Source organism: Choloepus didactylus, chromosome 22 (genome assembly GCF_015220235.1).
Source record: "Choloepus didactylus isolate mChoDid1 chromosome 22, mChoDid1.pri, whole genome shotgun sequence".
Classification (NCBI taxonomy): domain Eukaryota; kingdom Metazoa; phylum Chordata; class Mammalia; order Pilosa; family Megalonychidae; genus Choloepus; species Choloepus didactylus.
The window spans coordinates 30,449,126-30,475,708 of NC_051328.1; the positions used below are offsets into that span (position 1 = coordinate 30,449,126).

The 26,583-nt window shown below is 41.8% G+C and overlaps 1 protein-coding gene across 9 annotated transcripts in view; it reads left to right on the forward strand.

The window, feature by feature from the left end:
* LOC119518540 (zinc finger protein 1 homolog) overlaps nucleotides 1-13,426 on the forward strand; it is a 34,805-nt gene extending 21,379 nt beyond the window's left edge. For 3 of the 9 annotated variants that reach the window (XM_037815743.1, XM_037815741.1, XM_037815742.1), the window contains exons 2-3: nucleotides 8,626-8,752; nucleotides 10,448-13,423. In XM_037815743.1, the coding sequence (XP_037671671.1) occupies nucleotides 8,641-8,752; nucleotides 10,448-11,523 (1,188 nt within the window). In that variant the 5' untranslated portion in view covers nucleotides 8,626-8,640 and the 3' untranslated portion in view covers nucleotides 11,524-13,423. Of the gene's footprint in view, nucleotides 1-2,258; nucleotides 3,525-3,876; nucleotides 3,946-7,556; nucleotides 8,753-9,805; nucleotides 10,043-10,447 lie in introns of those variants that run through there. The other 6 variants (XM_037815738.1, XM_037815740.1, XM_037815737.1 and 3 more) reach the window with 5 other exon arrangements.
* Nucleotides 13,427-26,583: the final 13,157 nt, after the last annotated feature.

The window sequence follows — 26,583 nt, forward strand, 5'->3', positions numbered from 1 at the left end:
ATCTTTTTGTATGTAGACTTTCAGATGTCTTGTTCTCCAGTTCCTGAGTGTTTTCTTCTGCATCTTGAGATCTGCTGTTGCATTTCTCCACTGTGTTTTTCTCTCTTGTGTTGTGCCTTTCATTTCCATAGATTCTGCCAGTTGTTTTTTTGAACTGTTGATTTCTACCTTATGATTGCCCGGTGTTTTCTTCATATCCTCCATCTCTTTTGTTATATTTTCCCTGAACTTGTTGATTTGGTTTTTTATTTGATTTAGCATATTTCTTTGAAAATCTTTAATAGATTGTTTCATTAAAGTGAAACAATATCTCAACTGTATCTTGACTGAGGTGTAAGTTTGTTCATTTGACTGGGCCATATCTTCACTTTTCCTAGTATAGATTGTAGTTTTCTGTTGTCTAGGCTTCTGGCTTCCTTGGTTACCCCAGCCAGATTTTCCCAGACCAGAATGGTTTTAAGTCTCAGAATGGGTATCTTGGAGGAATGATAGACTTTCCTATGAGGTTTCCAGTTGCTGTGCTTTTCCTAACCTGCCCAGTAGGTGGTGCCTGTCAGCCTGTTGGCTCCTGACTGATATAAGGAGGTGTGGCCTCTTTAGTTTCTGTTTTGGCTGTTTTCCCCCAGGCCTTGAGGTCTGGATCTGAAGGGAAAGCTGGGTCCCACCTCCTTACTCTTAGGGAAGATCTACCCCCTAGGGAGTTATCATCTGCATTTTAATAGTCTCTCTGACTCTGTTATCTCCACCCCTGTCTGGGTCAGACCACTGCAAACTGAAAATGGCTACGGCTCTCTTCTCTGAACCCCTCAGGTTGAGAGAGAGAAAAAGGGACAGAAAGCCCCCTTTTGGAGCCAGCACACCGCCCCCAAGTCTCACTCATTGGCCAGAAATAACACCTGGTCTTCTGGGCTCCCACTCTCAGGACAGATGAGTCTTCTGGTTCTTTAAGGTCAATCATTACTAAAAGCCTCTGTCTGCTTGTTGGGGGTTTGTAGTTTGTATTCAGCAGTCCACAGTTGTTAATTAAAACCTCAGTTGGAGCTCAGCTGAGCTGTATTCCTTGCCTGGAGAATGCGGCTAGTTTCTACCACAGCAAGGTTTTGCAGCTCAGCCTGCCATGGGGGGAGGGTCTCTCATTGCATTTCTGCAGCTTTTACTTACATTCTGTGCTGCGATCTCAGGCATTTCTCCCAATCCAGTTTGGTGTATGATGTGTGGAGAGAACCAGTTGTCCCCCAGCAGTTGTCCAAATTATTTGTTAGTTGTTCCTTATTGTTTATTAGCTGTTCCAGGGGACTGAGTAAGTTCCACTTCTCTCTATGCCACCATCTTGCCCCTCCTCCAATAGCTTTGATTTTCACAGTAGGTTGTTTGAGTCTTTCTTTTTTCATTGTCTTGTGATGTTCAGTTGAATGCTTACCATCATGTGTAGAAAGCAGGTTTATTCAGATATCTCTTCTTTGTGAGTCATTCTTTTTTCTTAAAAAAAAAGTGTGGCATTTTTTTTCTTGTTCATTTTAGGTCAGATTTCATATTTACTGCTATAAAGTTTTCATTATACTGTCTTATGATATCATAAATTACTGATGTATCTTATATTTTGTTATTGTCTCTTTTTAAAATTCTTAATGATTTATTTGCCTTTAATTTATTCTTCAGAACTCTTGACATGTTTGTCTTGTTTTATTAGTGTACTCAACCATTTTTTAAAATTGATTTTCAATATTTGTTCAGTTTGAATAAGTTGTGCTTTATGGTATTTTCCTGCTTCTTTGGATTATGCTGTTCATTTTGTTATTGTTGAATTGATCACTTAATTTTAGCCATTTTTAATATCTGTACAAGCATTTAAGTCTCTATAACATTCCCTCACAATACCATATTTACTGCAATCCCACAACTTTTAAAATGTATTATTCTCATTATCAGTTCTTAATTTTTTCACTTTTCCATTATGCATTCTTTTTCTTACCCATGAGTTTCTTAAAACTATTTTTAACTTCCAAATATAAATGATTGCCTGGATTATGTCATTATTTTTCTGCCATTTATTTCCAGCTTAACTTTTTTTGGTTAAACTATTCTCTGTCATATTGATTCTTTGATATTTGTTGATTCTTTATTTATAACAATCATTCCTTTATTTTCATTAAAGGTCCAAGGGGTATTAAAATTTCTCTGGTTATCTTACAGTATAAGATAAGATTATCTTCTGATTTTTTTTTATTTAGTTTGTTCTACTCAGGATCCAAGTAAGTTTCATTATTGTAATTGGATATGTCAGTAAGTCTCTTTTAATGTATAATTTCTCCTCCATTTCTTTCTTTTTCTCTTTTTCTTACAGTTTATTTCTAAAGTAACCTAGTCATTTATCCTATATAGTTCCCCACAGATTTTGCTGACTGCGTTGCTTTGGTGCCATTTGACATGTTTATGAGTCCCCTGAATTTCCTATAAATTATATGATTTGATCACATTCGAGTCTGACTAGGAGAAACCAAAAACCTTCATGGATACTGTTGTGTTCTTCCATAAGGAGTCTGCTTTGACTTTCTGTGGTATTTCTGATGCCACTCTTGATAATTGCTTAAATCCATTATGTAATTAGGGCTGTAAAATGGTGATTTTCTAATTCTAGCATCTGTTTTTTCTTCCCCTCTGTATATGCTTAGTTTGAGAAAGAGTTTGTAAAAGAAAAGTATTTTTGTCTTATATTGCGATGCTTTTTAAATACATTTCAAAGTTCTGTTAAAGGGACTTTTCTTCCTGGATTGATTCTTTATTGTTATATATAAGGTAATTTAATTGATTCTTAACAATGTCCTCCAGTCTGAGAATCTGTATTCTATCTGGTTAGACTACTTATACTTTTTTATGATTTCTGATATTTGGATTCATTTCTACTATCTAATGCAGTGCTTAAATATTTGCCTTGCTTTATTCCCTTGTTCTTTTTTCATTTTCTGCTTTCCCTTGGCTTCCTAATTTTTCTTTCTCTCCTCTCTTTTTCCCCTTCTGGAAATGTATCTTACCTTCATTCTCCTAACAGTTATTAATATGCACACAAGACTTAATATCTCAAATTCAAGGAATTAAAAATGCTATAGTTGTATTCTCCTCCATCAAGTCTTATGTTTTGCTTTCCAGTTCTTTTAGTTCCACTGTTTTTATAACCCTCAACTTAATTGTTGTTGTTTTTGTTTTGTGTTTTTGTTTTGCTATGCCAACCTGTTTACTGCCTTCTTAGAAGGTCTCTTGTCAAGGTCCTCTGACCCTGAGTCTCAAGCCTACAGGTGGGTGCCGCCACCGCATGGTCCTTTTGGCCTTTTCTGCAGAGGCAAAGGGACCATCCCACAAGGTGGTATTTTCCCAAGTGATGTGTAGGGATGTCAAAACATTAATTCTAGTAGTTGTAGGGCAGGTCAGATCTTTAATAACAGTGTCTTTCTTTATCCTCTATTCCATTTCTGCCTTCATAGTTGTCCGCCTTTACCAAAAAGCTGCAGGAAATGAACAAATCCCAGGTGAGTTGTTTATTCTTCATTCTTTTTCAGTGCATTTAAAGAACTTTAGAGAGTCCAGATAGTGAAACAGGAAAATATGCATGAGTAAAACTAAAGGAAAACATAGGAATAACTGGTCAATACCAGTAGCGTAAAGACAAACAGTTAATTATGTGACTTGCATCTGTTATGAATGCCACGTCTTTGTTTCTGTAGCCTCAGGTTTGAATAAATTGTAGAGGACTTCGTGTAGACAGCATCCCTAAAAACAACCCAAATTGAATGGGTTATCAGTTTGTCTTTGGCCATTTCATATAGCATTTTCTAGTGTATGTGCCAGTTATATGGTGTTGTATATTATTTTTCCGTTCAGATTAGCATGATGCCAAAGAACTCAGTAAATGTTTGGGTGGGTGTTCAAATTTCCCCCAAGCCCCCACAGGTAAGCATTGTCATTACTTTCTTGGGTAGATTCCAAGAGTTTATTTATGCTTATGTACACAGTTACAAATATAGGTTACTATAAGATTGCATATTAACCACTCTGCTCTACGTGTGTGTGTTTTTATCCTTCAGTAGTGTCCTCAGAATCTTTCTCTATCAGATCATAGAGCACTTCCTCATTCTTTTTGTTCCTAATTTCTGATTATTGTGTACTATAACACCTATACAGAAGAGTGCAATACCAATATGTATAATAAATATGTGTACATTAAAAAGAAAATAATAAAATGTGCACCCATGTACCTACCCGGCTAAGAAAATCAAGCACTACCTACTCTTTATAACGCATTCTTTCCTTAATTCCTCCAAGTGGGTAGCCATTATGTCAACATTTTTTTACTCATTGCCTTGCTTTCTTAATGGTTTTACCACTTATGTATGGATCCCTAATCAATTATACAGTGTTTTTTAATGCAATTTTATTAAGTTATAGTCACATACCAGTTATCCAAAGTGTACAGTCATTTACAGTATCATCACATAGTTGTGCATTCATCCCCACAATCAATTTTTTGATCATTTTCATTACTCCAAAAAATAATGAGAATAAAAATAAAAATAAAAGTAAAAACAGAACACCTAAAACATCTCATACTCATTTTCCTCCCCTATTAATCATTTACTTTTGGTCCCCATTTTTTTCTACTCATTTGTTCATACACTGGATAAAGAAAGTGTGAGCCACAAGGTTTTCACAATTACACAGTCACACAGTATAAGCTATATAGTTATACAATCGTCTTCAAGAATCAAGGCTATTGGGTTGCAGTTCAACAGTTTTAGCTATTTCCTTTTAGTTATTCTAGTACACTAAAAACTAAAACGGGTATCTATATAATGCATAAGAATAACCTCTAGAATGACCTGTCAACTCCCTTTGAAATCTCTCAACCACTGAAACTTTATTTTGTTTAATTTCTCTTCCCCCTTTTTTGGTCAGGAAGGCTTTCTCAATCCTACGATGCCGGGTCCAGGCTCATCCCTGGTGTATATCCCATGTTGCCAGGGAGATTTACATCCGTGGGAGTCATGTCCCACATAGGGTGGGAGGGCAGTGAGTTTACCTGCAGAGTTGGCTTAGAGAGAGTGGCCACACCTGAACAAAAGATAGGTTCTCTGAGGGTGACTCTTAGGCACCATTATAAATAGGCTTAGCCTCTCCTTTGCAGTAACAAGCTTCATAAGGGCAAGCCCCAAGATCGAGGACATGGCCTACTACAATAGTAGTCCCCAATGCTTGCGAGAATATCAGGAATTCCCCAAGTGGGGTGGGAGCATTTGATGTTTCTACATTTTTCCCCAGGTCCTCAGTGGGGCCCTACAAATAATGTTCACTCTCTGCCCAAATTACTCTGGGATGTATTGGGGCTTCACACTAACATATAGAAACCAACCAGCTCTCATCCCCTATTCAAGGTTCGTGTAATTATGGTGTTTGAATAAAATAACCATGTAAGTTAAATTATACAGCGTGCTACAGAAAGTATAGATTTGGCACCAAATAAACATCGCTTCTTTTGGTATCACACAGAAGTTGAGCTTTTAAAACACAGTCAATATCATCCTTTACCCTTTAGCCTGGTTTACCTTAGTTCTAATCAAGTCCATTTTGTTCATATCTCTAATTGCATTCTGATCTTTTTTGGCTTTTTAACATTTGCTGTAGGGAGTAATGCTGATATTCATAGCTGCTGAACTCTGGCTCTGAGTCTCAGGTGTCACACACATACCCGAAGTTACAGGGACCGACCAGGTTATACACAAACAGCTCAGCATCTCAGAATTTAGAGATGTTCACTGCAACTCATGAATGATGTGAGTGTTGTAAGAGCTTTAGATCTAGGAACCTTTACAATAAGCCTTCCCCTGATAACCTGTGCTCTCAGATTTAATTCTCAGAGTTTGCACATTATAGTTAGTCCATATTAGTGAGGCATTATAATGTTTGTCTTTTTGATTCTGGCTTATTTTACTCAACATACTCTCCTCAAGGTCCATTCAGCTAGTTGTATACCTCACAACTTCATTTCTTCTTGCTGCTGCTCAGTATTCCACTGTATGTATACACCACAGTTCACCATTCTGTTTATAAATCGATGTACCCTTAGGCCACCTCCATCCATTGTGAATCATGAATATAGCTGCCGTAACTACCAGTATGTAATGTCCACTCATGTCTCTGCTCTCAGTTCTTCCATGTATATACCCAATAATGGGGTTGCAGGACCATATGGCAACCCCATAGTTAGCTTCCTGTGGAACCACCATACTGCCCTCCAGCTGGGCTGTGCCATTCTACTTCTTTACCAACAGGGAATAGGTACATCCCTCTTTCCACATTTTCTCCAGCACTTGTATCCCTCTGCTTATGTTTTTAACAGTTTTATTCATAAATCATACAATCCACCCTAAGTTAACAATCAGTGATTCCCAGTATAATCACATAATTATGCATTCACCATCACAGTCTATATGAGGACATTTCCAACTCTTCCCCAAAGAAAGAGGAAAAGAAAAAAAAAAGAGGAATAAAAATTAAAAAGATAGAAGAAAAATAAAAATAAAATACAATAAAAAGGTCAGAGAACATCACCACCACCGAGAATCACATATAACTTCCTTATATCCCCCTCTTATAGATATTTAGCTTTGATGTATTGCCTTTGTTACAGTTAATGGAAGCATCTTACAATTTTACTGTTAACTATAGACTCTAGTTTGCATTGATTGTATTTTTTCCCGTATACTATCCAATTTTCAACACCTTACACAATGTTGACATTCATTTGTTCTTCCTCATTTAAAAACACTCTTATATTTGTTCATTTAATCACCATCATTGACCACTCTAGGTTTCACTAAGTTATACAATCTGAGTCTTTATCTTCTGTCTTTCCTTCTGGTGTCATACATGCCCTCAGCCTTCCTCTTTCAACCATATTCACACTCATCTTTCCTCAGTGTACTTACAGTATTGTGTTACCAACACACAATTATGCTATCCATTCCATTTCTGGATCTATACAATCAATCTTGTTGAACTTTCTGTACTCCTTCAGAATCAAATACCCAATCCCTAACTTCTATCTCTTGATAACCTGTGTTCTCAACTCTGAATTTAGGCTCATCTTATTAACATCCCTCTTTCCACATTTTCTCCAGCACTGTGTGTCTTTTTGTCTGAAAATATATTAAATGCTCCCTCATTTTTGAAGGACACATTTGCCAGATATAGAATTTTTGGCTGGCAGTTTTTCTTTCAGTATCTTAAATATTTCATACCATTGCCTTCTCGCCTCCTGGGTTTCTACTGAGAAATCTGCATATAGTCTTATTGATCTTCCTTTTTATGTGATGGATCACTTTTCTCTTGCTGCTTTCAGAATTCTCTTTGTCTTTGACATTTAATAATCTGATTATTAAGTGTCTTGGAGTCAGTCTACTCAGATCTCTTCTGTTTGGGGTACTTTGTGCTTCTTGGATTTGTAATTTTATATTTTTCATAACAGATGGGAAATTTTCAGTGATTATTTCCTCCCTTAGTGTTTTTGCCCCCTTTCCCTTCTCTTCTCCTTCTAGGACACCCATGACACATATATTCATGCTCATGTTGTCATTCATTTCCCTGAGACTTGCTCATATTTTTCCATTCGTTTCCCAGTCTGTTCTTTATCCAAATTAGTGAGACCATACAGTATCTGTCCTTTTGTTTCTACCTAATTTCACTCAATGTAATGACTACTGCCATTTTGTCTTTTGGATTTTATGTCATATCTAGTTTTATTTTTATTTTTTCCTCTCTCTTTTACCCTTATTGATAGTCTTCATTTCTATACTCTTCTTCCAATTCAGCCTGCCGTGCCAGTGTGGGAGAGGCACCAGCTCCGCAGTTTGAGGAGCTTTACTTACAGTTCTATGCTGCAATCTCAGCTGTTCCACCCATGGCAGACTGGTGTATGATGTGTGGCCGTTCATGGATGGCCCCCAAACAGTTCTTCCAGACTATTAACTAGTTGTTCCTGGCTATTTACTAGTTGCCCTAGGGGACTAACTAAATTCCACACCTCCCTATTCTGCCATCTTGCCCTGCTTCCATCTATATATTTTTAAAATATATTTTCTACCATTTTTATGGCTTGCATATGGAAGAGAGATTTTAACTTGTGCCCAGTATTTTGCCTTGAAATATTCAAAGTTTTCATTTATTCTTTAATATTGTCTAATTGACACCACAAAATCATGCTAATTTGATGGCACTCCTTCTTTTACAATTATACTTTTAACCTCATATGAGCTTCATCACCACAGTAACATCTTACTGCATACTTATGTTGATGTGTTGTCTTCCTATACACATCTTGAGAACAGAAAAAGGGTTTTATTAATCTTGGATACCTATCAAACATGACAGTGCAAGCCATATGGGAATCTGAATAATGTTTTAACTGTTTCTAAAAATTAACAAAACTTAGTAACCAGATATACAGTTAGTGTCTTATGTAAATTTTCATGGTGACTGCCTCTTTTACAACAACATGGTGAGAATAAGTTTTCAGACATTCTTTCTGCATCACCCAACACTGATTTCTTCAGAATGAACAGCAATATGCCGTTTCAGGGATCCGTGTCATTCATGGACGTGACTGTGGACTTCACTCAGGAGGAATGGGAGCACCTGGACCCCTCTCAGAGGATCCTGTACATGGAGGTGATGCTGGAGAATTATAACAACTTACTTTCAGTGGGTAAGGAGAGCACTAAGGAGTAACTCACTGTTAGCCTGGTAGCACTCATGTCCTTTCTCAGTTACCAAAAGTTTATGGGCTTCTGAATTAGTGAATGGATTTGGCCTTGAGCTTCAGGTGTTAAAGCTGAGAGATCATCTGGCCCCTGAAGTTCCACCTTCTTTATTTTCAGGGTCTCTGAAGTCCAGGCAGTTGGAGCGATAGCGATGTCCCTTTAGCAAGTTATCTGATATTATCAAACCAGATGTGATTTTCAAGTTGGAGCAGTGAGAAGAGCTGTGGAGAGGAGAAGTAGAATTGTCAATTCAGAGCTTCCTAGAAAAGAGATGGAGGGAGAGGAGAATCAGTTAGAAGCCAGTGGAAGTAATATTCCAGAGATTGCAAATGAGTTGGTACCTTTGAAATATTGTTCAGGAATCCATTTTTCAACTCCCTAAACCTTCAGAGATGGCTGAAGCGAGATGACCAGTACATATCAGATCTCTGAATCACACCCCCACATGTCACTCTCTCACACCACAATGTTTGTAGATATTTGCCTCTCACGTTTGAGGCCTGAATTTGCCAGTTGCCTAACACATCTTAAATGTTTGTGTTCTGATTACTTGCTCTTTCTTTAGTATTCTTAGTTTGCCCATATGGTGACTGTTAGAATTCAACACATGGTAATTGGTGTGACAAGAGTGAGGGGAGAACCAGATCTTTCAGTACAAGAGTTACACTGTTGTCCTTGATACTGATGACAGCAGAATCACATAGTCAGGAATAACCAGTAACAGTAAGGTGAAAATAAAAGTTACTAAAAGGCCTTAGTCAAAGTTGTGTAATTTGAGTCTTAAGAGGTTTTCAAATAAAACCACATGTAACAGCAGGGGCAAGATTAGTCTGCAGAAGAGGTTAAAAATAATAAAAGAAGAAAAATGGGATAGAACGGTGAAAACAGATTCATTCTCCTATAATTTCAGTAGGAAAAAAGCAGAAAAACCAGCAGCAGTAGCAAGTGAGCTGTTGTAAAGATGACTTTCCCTTGGGTTTCTTTTGTATTTCCTACAGAATGCATAAGTTCCTGGATCTTTCCATTCACTAGCAAAAGCTCTTACTTTAAGGATTTGGAACTCTCCAGTGGATGCTCTCTGCAAACCTGTGGAAAATGCTGCTTTTAGATGTTACTTTGGTACAAAAGAGCTGTGGGGGAAAGAGAGAAAGAGCCAAGAAGCATGGAGACCAGTCCTCATCCTGCCCCAGTAATTTAGGCCCGAGGTGTTGGTTGCTGAACTCAGGCCTCCATAGGTAGTTTCCCTTAGCCTAGTTCCTTATTTTCTTGGAATCTATGCTAAATACTAGGTGTCCTTTAGGATGCTATGAATCTCCTGGAATTGCCAGCCTTCCCACATCATTTGTGCCCTGTTTACTGCCCTTGGTCTTTATTTTACTTTCTCTACCCACTTTTCAAAGTCAATTTTAATCTGATGATGCTCCTTGGGTCCATTGTTGGTTTCCACCCTTTTTTGTAACCACATCTTAAATTTTTATCTTTTTCACTCAAAATTTGAGATATAGGGAAAATTCAGACAAGGAATTTTTTAATACTGGGAGGCTGGGTCAAAAACTAAAGAGTTTGTGATGACTTTCCATTCTATAACATTATAGTGAAAGGATTGACAAGGTATTTTTCTTTGTGGTCTTTTCTAAAAGTGTGGAAGGCAGATGACCAGATGAAGAAGGTCCACAGAATCCCCGAGGAGCAGGCGAGACATTTTATAATCCTCAAGAACCAAACCCCAATTGAGGAAAGAGGTAATCTCTTTGGAAAAACATTTAATCAGAGCACAGACTTGGTTTCTTTAAGACACGAATCCTATAAATATGATTTATGTGAAAAAACTTTGAAATATAATTCAGACTTATATAATAGTAATTGCTATGCAAGAAAGAAGGCTGGTGAATGTAATGGATTTGAGAAACCACTCCTCTATCTGAAACACGAGAAAACCCATACTGGAGTGGAATACTCTGAAAATAATAAAAATGGAAAAGACTTCAGCCGTAAGGAAACCATATACAAACATCAGAAAAATAGAAATTTGGTTTCACCTTTAATTTGTAATTACTGTGACAAGGCCTTCAGCTTTAAATCACTCCTCATTTGTCATAAGAGAATACATACTGGAGAAAAACCCTATGAGTGTAATGTATGTAAGAAAACCTTCTCCCATAAAGCAAACCTCACTAAACATAAGAGAATTCATACTGGGGAGAAACCCTTTGAATGTCCTGAATGTGGAAAAGCTTTCACCCACCAGTCCAACCTCATTGTACACCAGAGGGCACACATGGAGAGAAAGCCCTATGAATGCAGTGAATGTGGCAAGACGTTTGCTCAGAAGTTTGAACTCACTACACATCAGAGAATTCATACAGGGGAGCGGCCCTATGAGTGTAATGAATGTGCAAAAACCTTCTTCAAGAAATCAAACCTCATTATACATCAGAAAATTCACACAGGGGAGAAACGCTATGAGTGCAGTGAATGTGGAAAATCCTTTCTCCGGAACTCACAACTGATTATACATATGAGAACTCATACAGGAGAGAAACCCTATGAGTGTGCTGAATGTGGCAAAACTTTCAGCCAGAGGTCAACCCTTAGATTACACTTGCGGATTCATACAGGAGAGAAACCATATGAGTGTACCGAATGTGGGAAGGCCTTCAGCAGGAAGTCCCGCCTCAGTGTCCATCAGAGAGTTCATTTGGGGGATATACCCTGAGACTGCAACAGGGTGGCACTGTGGAAATCTCATCCACAAGAACCCTTCCCATGGGGAGAAACTCATGAAGGAAGTTAAAGAATGTGGGGATTCATAGTGAGATACAGTCTGTCAACTCAAAAATGTGTTAGAAATAGGATCCCATAAGAACAATATTATACTGGAAATTAGGTATGATACCCAGCTAAGGAATACATATCAGAATATAGTCACTTATGCATAGATATGCTCAGCTAGCTATATTATAGTGAGCTTTTTTAAAAAGTTTGAATGAGTTGAATAGTCCAGGCAGCAGTATAAAGGATATACAAACAGTACCAGAAGTATGTAGTGGTTATATCTGAGATTGTGCCACAAGAAACAAATCGTATGTTTTAGATCTGAATATGTGAAGTTAGCACAGTCACAGGGAGTTTGAAATTCTTGTCCTCTGTGATAGTTAGGATACATCAAAGAAGACTTTCCGTGCTAAGCATCACTTGTGTTTATCAGTACCTTTCCACCCAGTGTGCATTCCAGTGAAATTTGTTAACAGTATAAAGTAGCAGGTAGTTTATCTTCTTCCTGCTGCTTGCTGGCATACGTAAATTGGCATGGCCATTTTTACTGAGCTACCTTTTCAGTAAACAGTAGACAATGTTGAAGTTTTAACCTGCTTCTGGGTTTCCCAAAGATTATGTAGAGGCATTATTTACATAAATATGCAAGTGTGAGATAATTAAGAGATCTAGAGAGTAGTTGGAGGCAGACGGAGGCTGTGTTATGCAGCATGCACCACAGAACTTTAAAAGTGCACTGGAAAGAGAATATCCCTATGCATCATGCTCTAGTTAATTTTCAGAGGGATATTTACATAAAATTGCACGTGCACTGCCACAATATGTACAACCCCGAAACCACTTGTATTTTTCTTTGTGTTGCTTTGGTTTTCTTAATATTTTAGGGATAGTCTTGCAAAAAAGGTTAAAATGATTAGGTAATTCACAGCTGTTAGTTACACTTCAGAGACTTTAGAAGAAAATTATTTTATTTTGAGAAACTGTCAAAAGATGTCTGTTTGCTTTAAGATTGCTTTTCAAAATTTTCATGTGCACAGTCTGCTTTAGAAATGAAGTTCTTGAAAGAGGTATTTCTACTTCTTTGAGTTTCACTATCATCAACCTAAAACATTTCCTTTGTAACCTAATTTACTATAACTTTCCTGTAAAAGTTCAAAGCATACCTCCTAAGTTAGATTTTCAGTGGTCTCACGATATATTGTTTGATGATTAATGTAAAAACATTTCTTTTATTGCATAAACAGATATACCATTTTAGGCTTGATTCCAGGTTCAAAAGTTCAGCCTTTCCCTGTCATTCACAAATCATGCATTAGAATTGTATATAGTAGACATAACTGTTCTTTTTTCTTTTATTAGGTATTTTTAAAGACCATTGATGTGATGTAACTACTTTTGAGTGTGAATGACCTTCTTTTTTTTTTTTTTTTTTTTTTTCTGCTTAGATGTCTCATACAGTTTCATTTTATTGACAAATATACTTTTATGTAGGTTTTCTCATGAGCTACAGTTAAAAATACAGAAAGATGGCAGAAATATTTCTTTGTCTAAAAAACCCCAAAACAGAAAGAAGGAAAAAGAAAAAGATGATTCCTTAGGTGAAGAAAGAAAAACACTTGTGGTGCAGGTAAATGTCCATATTTTAAATGTGTATTGTATCTTAAATTTAACATACCTGATTATCATTTAATATTTTGAGGAAAAAAGTAAAGATTAAAAAAAGTTTTCTGAGTGTCACCACTCAGCATGTCATTGACTTTTTTTTTTATCTTCATTTTATTGAGATATATTCACATACCATGCAGTCATACAAAACAAATCGTACTTTCGATTGTTTACAGTACCATTACATAGTTGTACATTCATCACCTAAATCAATCCCTGACACCTTCATTAGCACACACACAAAAATAACAAGAATAATAATTAGAGTGAAAAAGAGCAATTGAAGTAAAAAAGAACACTGGGTACCTTTGTCTGTTTGTTTCCTTCCCCTATTTTTCTGCTCATCCATCCATAAACTAGACAAAGTGGAGTGTGGTTCTTATGGCTTTCCCAATCCCATTGTCACCCCTCATAAGCTACATTTTTATACAACTGTCTTCGAGATTCATGGGTTCTGGGTTGTAGTTTGATAGTTTCAGGTATCCACCACCAGCTACCCCAATTCTTTAGAACCTAAAAAGGGTTGTCTAAAGTGTGCGTAAGAGTGCCCACCAGAGTGACCTCTCAGCTCCTTTTGGAATCTCTCTGCCACTGAAGCTTATTTCATTTCCTTTCACATCCCCCTTTTGGTCAAGAAGATGTTCTCCGTCCCACAATGCCAGGTCTACATTCCTCCCCGGGAGTCATATTCCACGTTGCCAGGGAGATTCAGTCCCCTGGGTGTCTGATCCCACGTAGAGGGGAGGGCAGTGATTTCACCTTTCAAGTTGGCTTAGCCAGAGAGAGAGGGCCACATCTGAGCAACAAAGAGGCATTCGGGAGGAGGCTCTTAGGCACAACCATAGGGAGGCCTAGCCTCTCCTTTGCAGCAACCATCTTCCCAAGGGTAAAACTTATGGTAGAGGGCTCAACCCATCCAATCACCAGTCCCCTATGTCTGTGGTCATGTTAGCAACCATCGAGGTGGGGTAGGCTAATACCCCTGCATTCTCCACAGGCTCCTCAAGGGGGCACTACATCTTTTTTTTCCTTGTTTTTCTTTTTTTTTTTTTTTAACTTTCCCTTCTTTTTTAAATCAAGTGTATGAAAAAAAAGTTAAAAAGAAAACAAACATACAATAAAAGAACATTTCAAAGAGACCATAACAAGGGAGTAAGAAAAAGACAACTAACCTAAGATAACTGCTTAATTTCCAACATGTTCCTACTTTACCCCAAGAAAGTTACATAATATAGCAACATTTCTGTGAGCTTGTTCCTACTATATCCATCAGAAATTAACATGAATGACCTTCTTAACAAATTTATCAGAACATACATACTCCAAAAAATTTTTGTCTCTCAAATTGCCATCATCCTTATTAATGGCAGGGAAGTAGATGTAAAAGTTAATTTCATACACTGCTCTTATAAATGTAAATTGTGACAGCCTCCTTGGAAAACATTGTAAGTCTGTCTTTTAACACTAAGGATATATACCCTCTTCAACCCAGGGGTCACATTTGTGGGACTATCTCCCTAAGAAAGAAATAAAGGGTCAGTACCTAAGATTACATGTTTATCAGTTTATGTTGTAGTGTTTTGTTTTTTTTTTTTTTGGAAAGTACCAAAAGGATGGAAACAAAGTGATTGATCAATAGCAAGGGAATGGTTGAATAAATTGTGGTAAAAACAATCATGGATAGTATTACATTGAAAAGAATGTGTTCACAGACTCCTCCAGGTGAGTGAGGGAAAGCAGGAGATGGGGGTGCTGCATGAAAGTACCAATCTTTGTAAAACAAAGTCTAAAAACCTTACGTGCATATTGCTGTATGATTTTATGGGGCTGGAGAATAGTATTCTTTCCACTGTAATCTCTGGGACTCCTCAGCTTTATCAGTGAGAGTTTGAGCAGGATATAGAATTAGCCCCATTTTCTTCATATAAGGGACTAGGGACCACTTAGAAAGGTGAGCAAAGGGTTAAGGGACCAAACAAGGGATGGGAAGCTCTTGTCTCTCCTAGGGCTGAAGGGGCAGAGGGAGGAAACTGTTTCAGGAGCCCAGTGAGAGCCAGACCTCAGAGGAGGGTCTTCTGAGTGGTCACTGAAGCTCAGGAGAGATGCAACAGCGACAAGAAACACAGATCCAAAGCCAGGAGGGGAGAGGGGAAGGAAAGCCTCCACCTGTCTTTGTTTTCTCCATACTCCTGCATGTGCCTCCCTTTGACTGAACCCAACCACATTCCCAGGTGGTGCAGTTCTCCTGGGACTAAGCAGGGCAGAAAGGGTGGAGAATGGATCTGGAGGGCAAACAGCAATGAAAAGCGCCTGTATTCTCACTTCTCAGCCTTGCTGTCCAACTGTAATGAGGCCTGCCCGGGAAGCCCCTGCTTCCCCATCCTTGTCTCTAGTGGCAACAGTTTTCTCTTGTGTGCCTTATGTGTTTGGAGGTAGGATGGGCTTGCAAAACTGAATTTCAGAGGAAACAGAAATTTGACATTGTGTGGATGGTAGATGAGATTACCTAGGGAAGCAGTATAAAGAATTTCAAGGACTGAGCCCTGAGGACTCACCCCAATGTTTAGAGGGAATGGGAAGAAACAGCAAAAGCAGCTAGGCCAGCAGGAGGGGTGTGTGGGAGAGAAGCCATACTCGGAGGGTTGGGGGTGACACAGTCTTCAGGAGGATCCAGCCTCCACTTAGAGTAGAGGGCATGTTGAGGTCATCGGGAATATTGCTGATAACTGATGGTGAGTCCCTGAGGGCACAGTTTTCACAAGTTGGGGAGGAATGAGAGATGGAGCCAGAAAGGGTGTATGCAGAGCCAAATTAAGTTTAGAGTGGTCAGTGAGGGAATGGCTTGGGGAGGCTGGGCCTTTGTGGTGATTGAATAAAAGCAGATAAAGGTAGCAATGGGATTAAGGCTGCCAGTGTCTGGGGTGGAAAGTGGAGGGGCTGGGAGCACTGGGATGGAGGGAGGGAGGGAGGGAAAGGGGTCTTGCCAGGAGTACTCGTTGAGTTCTGGAGCCCTCTCTTCTGCTATTGGAAGCGTGGAAGCTAGAGGGGTGGGGCTTCCTCCAAGCAGTTGGGGCTCCCTCTTGATCTTTGCCAAGAGGCCATTAGAATGATGTTTGAATACATTATGATTCATCCCATGTGATGGGAGTACCATAGAGCTTGACAAAGGGAAAGTGGTCAAACTAATTGTAATGGCCTGGGAAAATCCCTCTGATACAAGCTTACCAGAAGTCCTACACTAATGTAAAGTGTTAATAATTGGGAGACAGTTTATGGGAACTGTGTATTTTCTGCATGATTTTTCTGTAATACTACTACTTCACTAATTAGAAGGAAAAAAAAAGGAAATTGCAAAATATGTGTCTGTGTACCATGAGAATGTGGCTAAATATTATCAATTGGTGAATTTAGTATATGGGTATTCATTATACACTTTCCACTTTTCTGTGTGCCATAAATTTTTAAATAATACAAAAGAAACTGACAAGAGATTACGAATAGCATATTTCTATTTCTGTAGAGGCAGATGTGTGTTTATATGCATAGATGTAGATATATGTGTATACTTAGGCCAAAGCCAGGAAGCACCAAGCTCTGACAGTGCTTACCTCTGGAGTGGAGGACTTAATATCGTTTGAAATGGTGTAATTACTTCCAGTATGATGAAATTTTAAATACAGTAGTGGTATAATGTGACCTCTATATTTTTAAAGTGTTACAAGTATTTAAAAAAGAAATTCAGTACTAAATGAGGTACTCTGTTATATAACATGATACATATACACATCATGATATCTATATAACTAACCACATAACATGATATGTATATGTAATATATAACAATATATATAACCATATATGTAAATACATATATATAGAAATATCATGTTACTTCTAGATATATCTGATATTAAACATGTTTAAAGAAAGTTAATGAACCACTTTGTGCCCTGTTGTGCACTGTGTGCTCTTCACCTTCATTCTCTCACCTGCCTCACCAGTGTAATTTGTACCTGGATGCTTGATGCTGACTGGGAGAATTTGGCTAGGTGGGCCTGGAAGCAGAAACCCCCACTGATGTCTAAGGGAGGAGTGCCTGCCAACTCACAGCACCTGTTTCGTTTGTGTTCAACAAACCAAGTAATTCCTTCTGTTACTCAGTGTTGGCAATTAGTAAGAAATCACATGCAAGGATCCAAATTCACTTAAAATCCTTCTGTTTTCCTAGATCTGCTCCTAGTATCTTTCAGTGTCTGTCCATGCCTCCTGCCTTCATGCCCAGCCAGACTCCTGAGAATTACCCATCCCCACCTCAAAACTCTGGAATTCCATTCCCCCAAAAAAGGTTTAGAGGAATTCTGCAGTTTGCCCGAGGGTAGGGCTGATATTGGCACTTTCCCTCAGTTCGCCTGATGCCAAATGTGAGAAGATGGAGTTATTGGAGGCCTGTGTCCCTGGGGGGTTGGTGAGGCCATTACTGAAAGTGAGAAAAGGAGGGGCAGCAGGGTGGGGTCTGGACACGATGATCCATCTTGAGGTCATGGAGGGTGGCTCGGAGAGAGGACTGGAATGGGGCACCGATCTGAGCAGAGGCTGCCCCCTTTGAATTGAGGAGGCACAGACTGAGATGTGGGGAATGCTGTCATGCCAGGAAGTATGCATTTTAAGGCAGCACGCCTGCAGGACTGTCGTCAGATTTCTTTTCTTTCAGGCCAGCCGACCCTGCAGTGATGAAAATAAAGCCAGGTTTTGTCTGTGATGAGCAGAGGACAGGGCTGGGGCCGGGACTGGGTGTGCTCAGCTCATGAAGCTGCACTGGGTCCAGGAACAATCTGAAGAGCACAGGACGGCCAGGCCTGGGCAAGGAGGGAGCAGCTGAGTTGTGCCCTGGTGACAGAAACTGTCATAGATCAGCAGACATTTAGAGGAATGGGTGCTCAGTAGCAGATGGACAAACATGACCTCAAGTGTCTTGGGCAGGTGAAGATGCTCGGAGATGGATCCCTGTGGCCTCAATAGGTCGGCCATGGGGCTGCCAAACACTACTACTGCTAGTAAGCATAGCAGCAGGAGCTGCCACTGGACTCCTTCCTGCCACAAAAGGCAGGAAATAGGCATTGCCTGCTGGACCTGATCCCAGAGTGCACCCTTTGCTTTATCTGCATTCTTGCATTGAGTACTCAACCCAGGAGATAAGTTTGTCATCCTTGTTTTATAAATGAAATGGAGGCTTATTTGCTCAAGGCACATGAAATGGTGCAATATTTACTCTCAGAAGATCATGAAAAGTTAAGTTTGTGTGTTGTACTCTAGAGCAGCCGATGAAAAAAATGATGGAAATAGATATACCCAATTAGCAGTCGATAAAATGGAACACTAAAGTATCCATTTAGTATCTTTAATCCAAAAACAAGAGAAAGGAGAAAGAGCAACAAAAAATATTGGGCATGGGTTTGGGGAGAGGGTAGAGAACAGAAAATAAATAGTAAAATGGAAGACCTAAATTCAACTATATTAATAAACAAAAGGCATTTTTGTTTATTAATATAAACAAAAAATGTTTATTACATATTACATATCTCCAAGCCAGGTCGTGAACTTGATGAGGGCAGAGCTGTTTATCTCGGCATCCCTCGGGTTGGTCCCGAGCAGTGCTTCTCACAGTGAGGTCCCCACACCAGCAGTGTCAGCATCACCTGGAGACTTGTTAGCAATGCAAATTCTAGGGCCCTGGCAATCTGTGTTTTAACAAACCTTCCACATGTTTCTGATGCATGTTCAAGTTTCAGAACCAGTGAGATAGAATGAGAACTCAGGAAATGCTGGAAGAATGAGGCACAGCATTGGTGGAGGGATGGATTTTAAAAAAAGAAGAGCCAATTAAATGCCCTTTACAAGTTGTACAAATATAAAGAACAGATATATGGAAAGTAAATGGATGGAACGAAGTATCTCTTATAATCAGTAATCATAGGAAGTAAACTTCAACATAAAGTATTACCACAGATAAAGGGCAACAGTTCCCAGTGATACAGAGATCAATTCTGGAAGATATAGGCAGACAGTAAATGTGTATGTGCCTAATAATAGAGCTTCAAACTGCACAAAGTAGAAATTGACAGATTTAAACAAGACAAACCCACAGTCATAGTTGGAGAGTTAAAATCCCTCTCTTAGCAACTAACAGAACAATTGGAAAAAAAAAAATCAATAAAGATATAGATGTGAGCAACACTTTACCAAACAGCTGCAGAATAAACATTCTTTTCAAGTGTGCATCGCACATTCACCAAAACAGACCTATGCTGGGCCATGAGACAAGTCTTAATAGATTTAAAAGGATTGAAATTTTGTGGTTAGGGTGTTCTCTACCCACAATGAAATTACTTTAGACATCATGAACAAGATGTATAGAAAGACATCAAATATTTGTAAATAAAGAACACACTTCTAAGTAACTATGGGCCTATATAGTTACATCTTTTTCTCTATATATAAAACTATATATAACTATAGCTGTCTTGGGCTAATATTGCCTCCTACATACTAGAAATGAAATGACAGAATTCCCCTAACCTCTCCTACTTCCTTCTCTGCCCTCTTCTCTCATTTCTTCCTTCCATCCCTCCACCAATGCTGTGCCTCATTCTTCCAGCATTTCCTGAGTTCTCATTCTATCTCACTGGTTCTGAAACTTGAACATGCATCAGAATCATGTGGAAGGTTTGTTAAAACACAGATTGCCAGGGCCCTAGAATTTGCATTGCTAACAAGTCTCCAGGTGATGCTGACACTGCTGGTGTGGGGACCTCACTGTGAGAAGCACTGCTCGGGACCAACCCGAGGGATGCCGAGATAAACAGCTCTGCCCTCATCAAGTCCACGACCTGGCTTGGAGATATGTAAGTAAACAAGCGAGTCCAAAGAACTGTAATCAGTTTCTGACAGGAACACTAGTGCCCTGTGGGGGCACCGAGGAGGTGCTCTGGGTGAGGCAAAGGAGGCCTGATGCAGACAAATGTGAGGTGCAGCAGAACGCCAGTGGGGGCTCCTCTGTGAGGGAAGAGTGGGGCCCTGGGCAGCTGAGGCCGGGACGCAACTGCGTAGGAAGGCCCATCAGAGGGCTCCGGATTCTCCAGCTGCTCTGGGCAGCCTAGGAGCACGAACTGAGTGAAGACTGTCGGGTGGATCCAAAGTCAGGGATTGGGTGGGCCAGACTACCAAAGGGAAGAGGAGAAGGGGTGGAGGGTGCTGGTGGGAGTCAGTGACTGACCACGGGGGCATGGGCATTGGCAGGAGGTGGCCACTGGGGACACAGCACCGTGGAGAGGGTGCACCACAGCCTGGAGGATGCTGCCATCCTCCCAGTATATTGGCCTCCAAGCTGCTCTTCATGGGTGCTTCGTCAGGCCAGCCGCTTCTGAGCAGTGTGGTGTGAGAGGAGCAGTGGGGCCATGGCCATGTGCCCCCTCCAGCACCTCCTTTGTGCTCCAGTGGGTGCCTGAGTCTAAGAAGATGCAACATGGGGGGGTGAGGGTAATGGTAACATTTGGTATCTTGATTCCTGCAATGGTTATATACATTTCTCAAAACTTAACCATCCACTTCAACAAGTGCATTACATTGCATGTAGATTATGGGATCCTTTGCTAATGGATCAAACCTTCTGTGATGCCTGTGATCGTGGTGCTAGCTGAAGCTACGCAGGCAGGACAGGCCAGGCCTGCAATACAGGTCTCTTCCTGTCAAAACAAATTGCTCCCCCTTCCTAGATCGAAGGGGTCAATGCTACCAAGTGGCTGGTTGGTTTTCCTGAAGAAAAGCACCACCTGGGGACTCAGCAGTGGTCATGTTTGACAGTTTGGACATTTGGCAGATTGAGTGAACCAGTGCGATATTTTGCTGGATGTCAAGCCAGTCCAGGTCTCTTCAGACTATTTATGACAGAGGACAAAAGAGGTAAACAAGTCAAGGGTAAGTTCTATCGTTTTCCATTCTAAATGAATGTGAACTGTTCTTCTCCCTTTTTTTCTGGTATGGACAGACAAGGACCCAGCTGATAGATCCATGGTGCATCTAATCTGCTCTAGCAAAGCTTCCCCATCTGGCCAAGGAGCTGCCCACAGGGCTCCACCTTCATCGGGCTGAGGTAGTCCACTGTCATTCTAGGGTCTGTGGTTCAGGCAGGGCCCAGACTGGTGAATGAAACCCTCAGATTATCGGGACCACTATATATCCTTCGGGTTTTTAAGGGTGGCACATATTTCAGCCATCTCCTCTCCGTACTGCAAGATAAAATATTTTTTTCTTTACTCTTTTGGCTGGGGTGGAGGCAGTTTCAGAGACTGACCTTCCCCACTCAATAACTTGTCTCACCGCCCAGGGAACCAAGGTGGGTGTTATGCCATGTTCCCATAACGTCTTTTTAATTGCATGTCCAGGACTGGGAAGTGACCACCAGGTGAGTGAGACCTGGGCCAGACCTCCATTTTCAGCCTTGCCTTGATGAACCCTGACTCTAATGGAGGCCATGCTGATTCTGTGTCAACTCTGCCCCTGGGTCCCACAGTCCTTGAAAGGTTTGGGTATTCCTCTAGCTCAGCATACTGATACCAAGTCAAATGACTGCTGGGCCCTTTAGGTGAGGACGAGGAAATAATTTGTGTTATACACCTCTCCTTTAGTTGGTGGGTTCAGGTCAAAACTTGGCTTAGATCTGGAAACTTGGCAAGGGTTCATGGTTTTTATTGAACAACTGCCCTTAGCCTGCCGATCATCCATCCTTGATTTCTTCTGATCAAAGGCCGTGTCCTTGGTAGTGTCTCTCTGCCCCAGCAATGCAGGTTCTATGAACCATCTCCAGAGCTCTGCACATGGGTCACTGACTGCCGCTCGGCCTTGCCACTCCTTTTGGAAACTCTATCCACCTGGCTTCTGAGGCTTACCCAGCTCCAGGCCGCTAGTGTGGGGCCGAACATCCTCACTGCCGTCAGTGGTTCTGATTCTGTGGCAGCATCTCCTATGGTCGCCTGACCTCTAGAGGAGAGCCATCGCTGAAATCGGCCATGCTGGGGCCCCTCTCACCAGCACATGCCTTATGGCCTGGGAGATGTGTTTCTTCAGCCCCTCCTGTGGACACAGTCATCCACTGGGTGTTCTGCCTACACAGTACATCCATTCTAGCGTGCCCCCTTCTCCAAGCCTTTTAATCCCTTCTTCCACCATCACCAAGCAATGCTGGCATTTCAACCTTAGTGTGGACTGTGCCTTTTTTTTTCCATGTTTCAGGAGCCATCCTGGCACGTTTGCTCTACTCCCTGGGGACCTGGCAAGGGTGTTAAATCCTGTATCCTGGGAGAGGGCTCCCAAATCACTAAACGCTCCCTTATCCCAATTTAGGTTCTGCCCACCCCTATCCGGCTCTGTCACATCCAGTCCCAATCCCACCCTCCAGCCGCTGCCAGCACGTAGCAGCTGCTCCTGCAGCTCCTTTGGATGTGGGGATCCTTACACCCTAGTGAGCCAGAGTGGAGGTGGGGACAAATCCTGGGGGTGCATGAGCAAGTGAGGAGTGCTGCCCTCAGTGGGGAACAGCAGACAACTTCTGTGCACTTAGAGGGTCACTGGACTTGAGGTTCGAGAGCTGGGGATGCACCAACCCAGACGTCCGCCTTCCGTGTCAGCGCCCCAGGTCTTTACTAACCAGGGCCCTGACCTGACCCCGCAGCCCTGTCTAGGGGGCGTTTGGCCTCTTTGGTGCTTGGCTGCTCTAGTGACTGAGCCTGGTCCTGTGCCCAGCTTCCTCAGCCGTGTGACTGCCGGAGATTGGGCCTTTCATGAGTTACCAAGGAGGTGCTCTGGCTCTCACGCTGAGCTTTCATTTGCCTATAATCACTCTCAGCTGTTGCTTCTCTTTTTCCAAAGCCATAACTGCTCAGCAGCAGCCACCAGTTTCCCACTGCTTGTATTTACTGTGTCCTGATGGCATTGTGTGTTCTCTTCCACTGGAACACCCTCCCAGTTCATCAGTGGTGGAGGTTTGAATGACGTCACTGCTACCCTGTGCCAGGGGCTGTCTGTGCTCCTCCTACCAACAGTGATGGGATCCTTGTAGCCAGACAGCCAGACAGTGATATAGTCTCAGCATCTACTTTCTCAGGACCAACTGTCACAGCCTGACATCCCCAGGAAGCAGACTGAGATGCAGATGAGCAGGCAGGAGCCTCATGAGGGCATGCTCCTGGGACCAACGCTGGGAAAGGGAAGGAATGGAACAGGGTCAGGCAGAGGGAGCAGCTGGGCTGGGATGCAGTCACAGCAGAAACCTCAGCCAAGCCTCAGGCAGGTCTGAAGCAGCACTGGGCCTTCAGCCTCGTCCCAAGTGTGGGTGAAGGGACTGGGCCTTAGACAACCCCACATGATGGGATGTGGGCTGCCCCAGGAGGGGGAATGGCCTTGTCCAGATGGTTCTCCTCAGCTGAGGCTCTTCCCAGAGACCCGACAGCACTCCCAGCAGCTGAGGGCATAAGCTCAGGTCCTGGCGCAGATCCAGACGGCTCAGCCCAGTGTCACTGCAGCGTGGCTCAGGTGCTGGTGGGAGCCACTGAACATTCTCTTCTCATGCTTCAAATGCCTCAGTTCAGCGGGAAGCCATGTCACCCACTGAGAGGGAAGGTGCGGAGGACGCACGGGGCCTAATGTGGTCTAACTCAGAACAAGAACAGGAGCGCCTCTCCAGGGAGATGCAAACTGAGTTAGAATCCTGATTAAACTGAGTTAGAATCCTGATTCCACTTGGACCTCCTCATTTAAATGGCCTCTTCAGTGTAACTCCTAATTGGAAAACTTTTAAGTATGTTTGGAACAACTTGCATATGAAAACCAACTTTTTCAGCTGGAAAGTGAATGTGGTTTAAATACAGATCAAGTATGTCTGATTAAAATTTAGCATCCCAATTGGGATGTACCCTAAGTGTAAAATACACTGATTTCAAAGACTAAGTATGAAAAAAAGAATGTAAAATATAACTTTAAAATATTGATTATGTGTTGAAATGGTGATATTTGGTATATATTTGGTTAAGTAACATTACTAAAATTAATTTACCAATTGATTTTATCATTTTTAATTAGGCTAATATATAATTTAAACTTACATTTTTGGCTCACATTTTTTTGGACAGCGCTGAGCCAGAAGGAAGGAAAGGGGGAAAGGCACAGCCATGCTGTTTTCAAACTGGCCACCAGGTGGCAACCTCACCCCACGAGGGTGGTGCTCAGCCTCTCAGGAGGCCAGTTGGTATGGTGATTAGCAGAAGAGTAACTCAAGTGAAAAAGGAATTCAGCCAGGCTTGTGCTTGCTAGGCCTGTTCTACATTAGTCACACCTGACACTGGTTTGCATGTTAAGGGTTGTTCATGTAATCATAAAGTATGTAGCCTTTGCTCTCTGCTTAACCACAGTTCTCCCCCACTGTGCTGGGAGTTTCCTTAAGATTGAGCTTTTAACAGTATTTCTTACAGTTTACTTTAAGTTCCACTCCTCTGCCCCCACCCTTCTCTCCCTTTCACTTGTTCATTCTTCACATCAGGTTCAGCTTTTCAGACTCTTTTCCTGTCCTTAGAATTATGTATGCCCCCTTAATTTCAATGTATTATGATCCACCAACAGAAGAGCATTCTTTTCCAGGAAGCAAGAAAGATACAAGGAAAAACACTAAAAGAGAAATGCAGAAGGGAATCCAGTTCCATTCCTACCAGGATGCCAGGTGAGTATGGACTGCTGGTTGCCCCTCTAAGACCAGCCTTGATGGAACTTTTAGAGGGAAGAAGAGAGACGTGGAAAAAAAACAGAGAAAACCCTAGGAGAGGAAGGGATGGTTTGAACCCATGAGAGTGTGTGGTTGTCGCTATGGCCAAGGGCAGGAGGCTGTTGGCCTGGCTATGGGGGATAAAATGGGACATGAATTATGCTGATGCTTCTCCCACAGCTCCATGGCTTTGGGGCAATCAATGCCTGTCCCAGGTCCTGTGGACCAGTACAGCTGTCCTCAGGCTAAAACGGGGTGCTCAGAAGCTCTGGGTAGGAGAGGAGCCCTGGAGGGCAGGAAGACCACCCTCACGGCCCCATCCCACCTTTCCTAACCACCCCCATCTGCTTCTCCCCAAGAAATGAACCTGAAACCCAAACCAGAGCAGTTTCTTGGTGGGATGAGGAGTGATCACCAGTGGTTTTCTGGGGCTCTCCAAATTAGGGCTCCTGCACCACTTCCGACTCCTTGAGCTCAAGGAACTGATACCCACTTAGGAACTTCTGACCTCTTTCCATGGACACTGCAGGACTCATTACTCAATGCCTCCACAGGAGTATGTCTCATTAGCCAAAATAACAAGTTACCTGAGGAGCTCAGTTACTTCAAAGGAAAACCCACAAACAGGGACCACAGATTGCACTGGAAACAGAGATACTGGGAAACAAATGGACCAGGAATTTAAAGTCAGCATACAAACATATTAAACCAGATGATACATTAGCAGTGTCAAAGAACAAGAAACCATAAAAAGAAGAATGAAGTGGAAATGATAATCCTGACAACTATAGAGATTAAAGTCAAGAACATTACAGGAGAGACGGAGAGTAGAATTGATACAGTTGAAGATTGGAAGGTTAGATTCACCCAGCTTCAGCAGGTGATGACATTGCTGATGGTGAGCAGGATGAACTTGGGGTTCCTGAAAACCTGTGAGTGAGGGCAAGAGGGTGAGTGAATTTAAGGGGATGGGTTGCAGATGTCAAGAGAGACAGTTCCTCTCTTGGAGGCCCATTAGGGGAAACAGACCCACAGGAAGCCAGAATGAGGATTCAGAGGCCGCTGCCCCTCACCCCACCCCCTTTCCCTCCCAGCACTTGTCCCTCAAGGAGCTGAGGGTTCGTGTCCTTCCTGGCCCCAGCCCCTTGGCTGAATCCCCTCTATCGGTCCAGCAGGGCCTACGTGTACCTTTGCAATCTTCAGCACCTGGATGCCCTCAGCATCTGAGTCCTGGTCAAACTCACTGGCCACAACCACGTGGGAGGTTCTAGACAAAGCATGGGGGGTGTGAGGGCTAGAAGTACATCCTTCTCCCCCTTCCCCAATGGAGCTGTTAGCAGAAGCCCTGAGCCTGCCAGGGCCCTCACCTGACCCCACAGTGGGCAGCACTGACCACCCAGTCCTTGCTGATGAGGGAGCCCCTGTAGAAGTGGAAGCCGGTGCTGTCCTATGAGGAAGACACAGGATCAGCAACACCAGCAAGGGTAGCATCTGCCAGCCTGGCCAACACCCTACTAGCTCCCACAT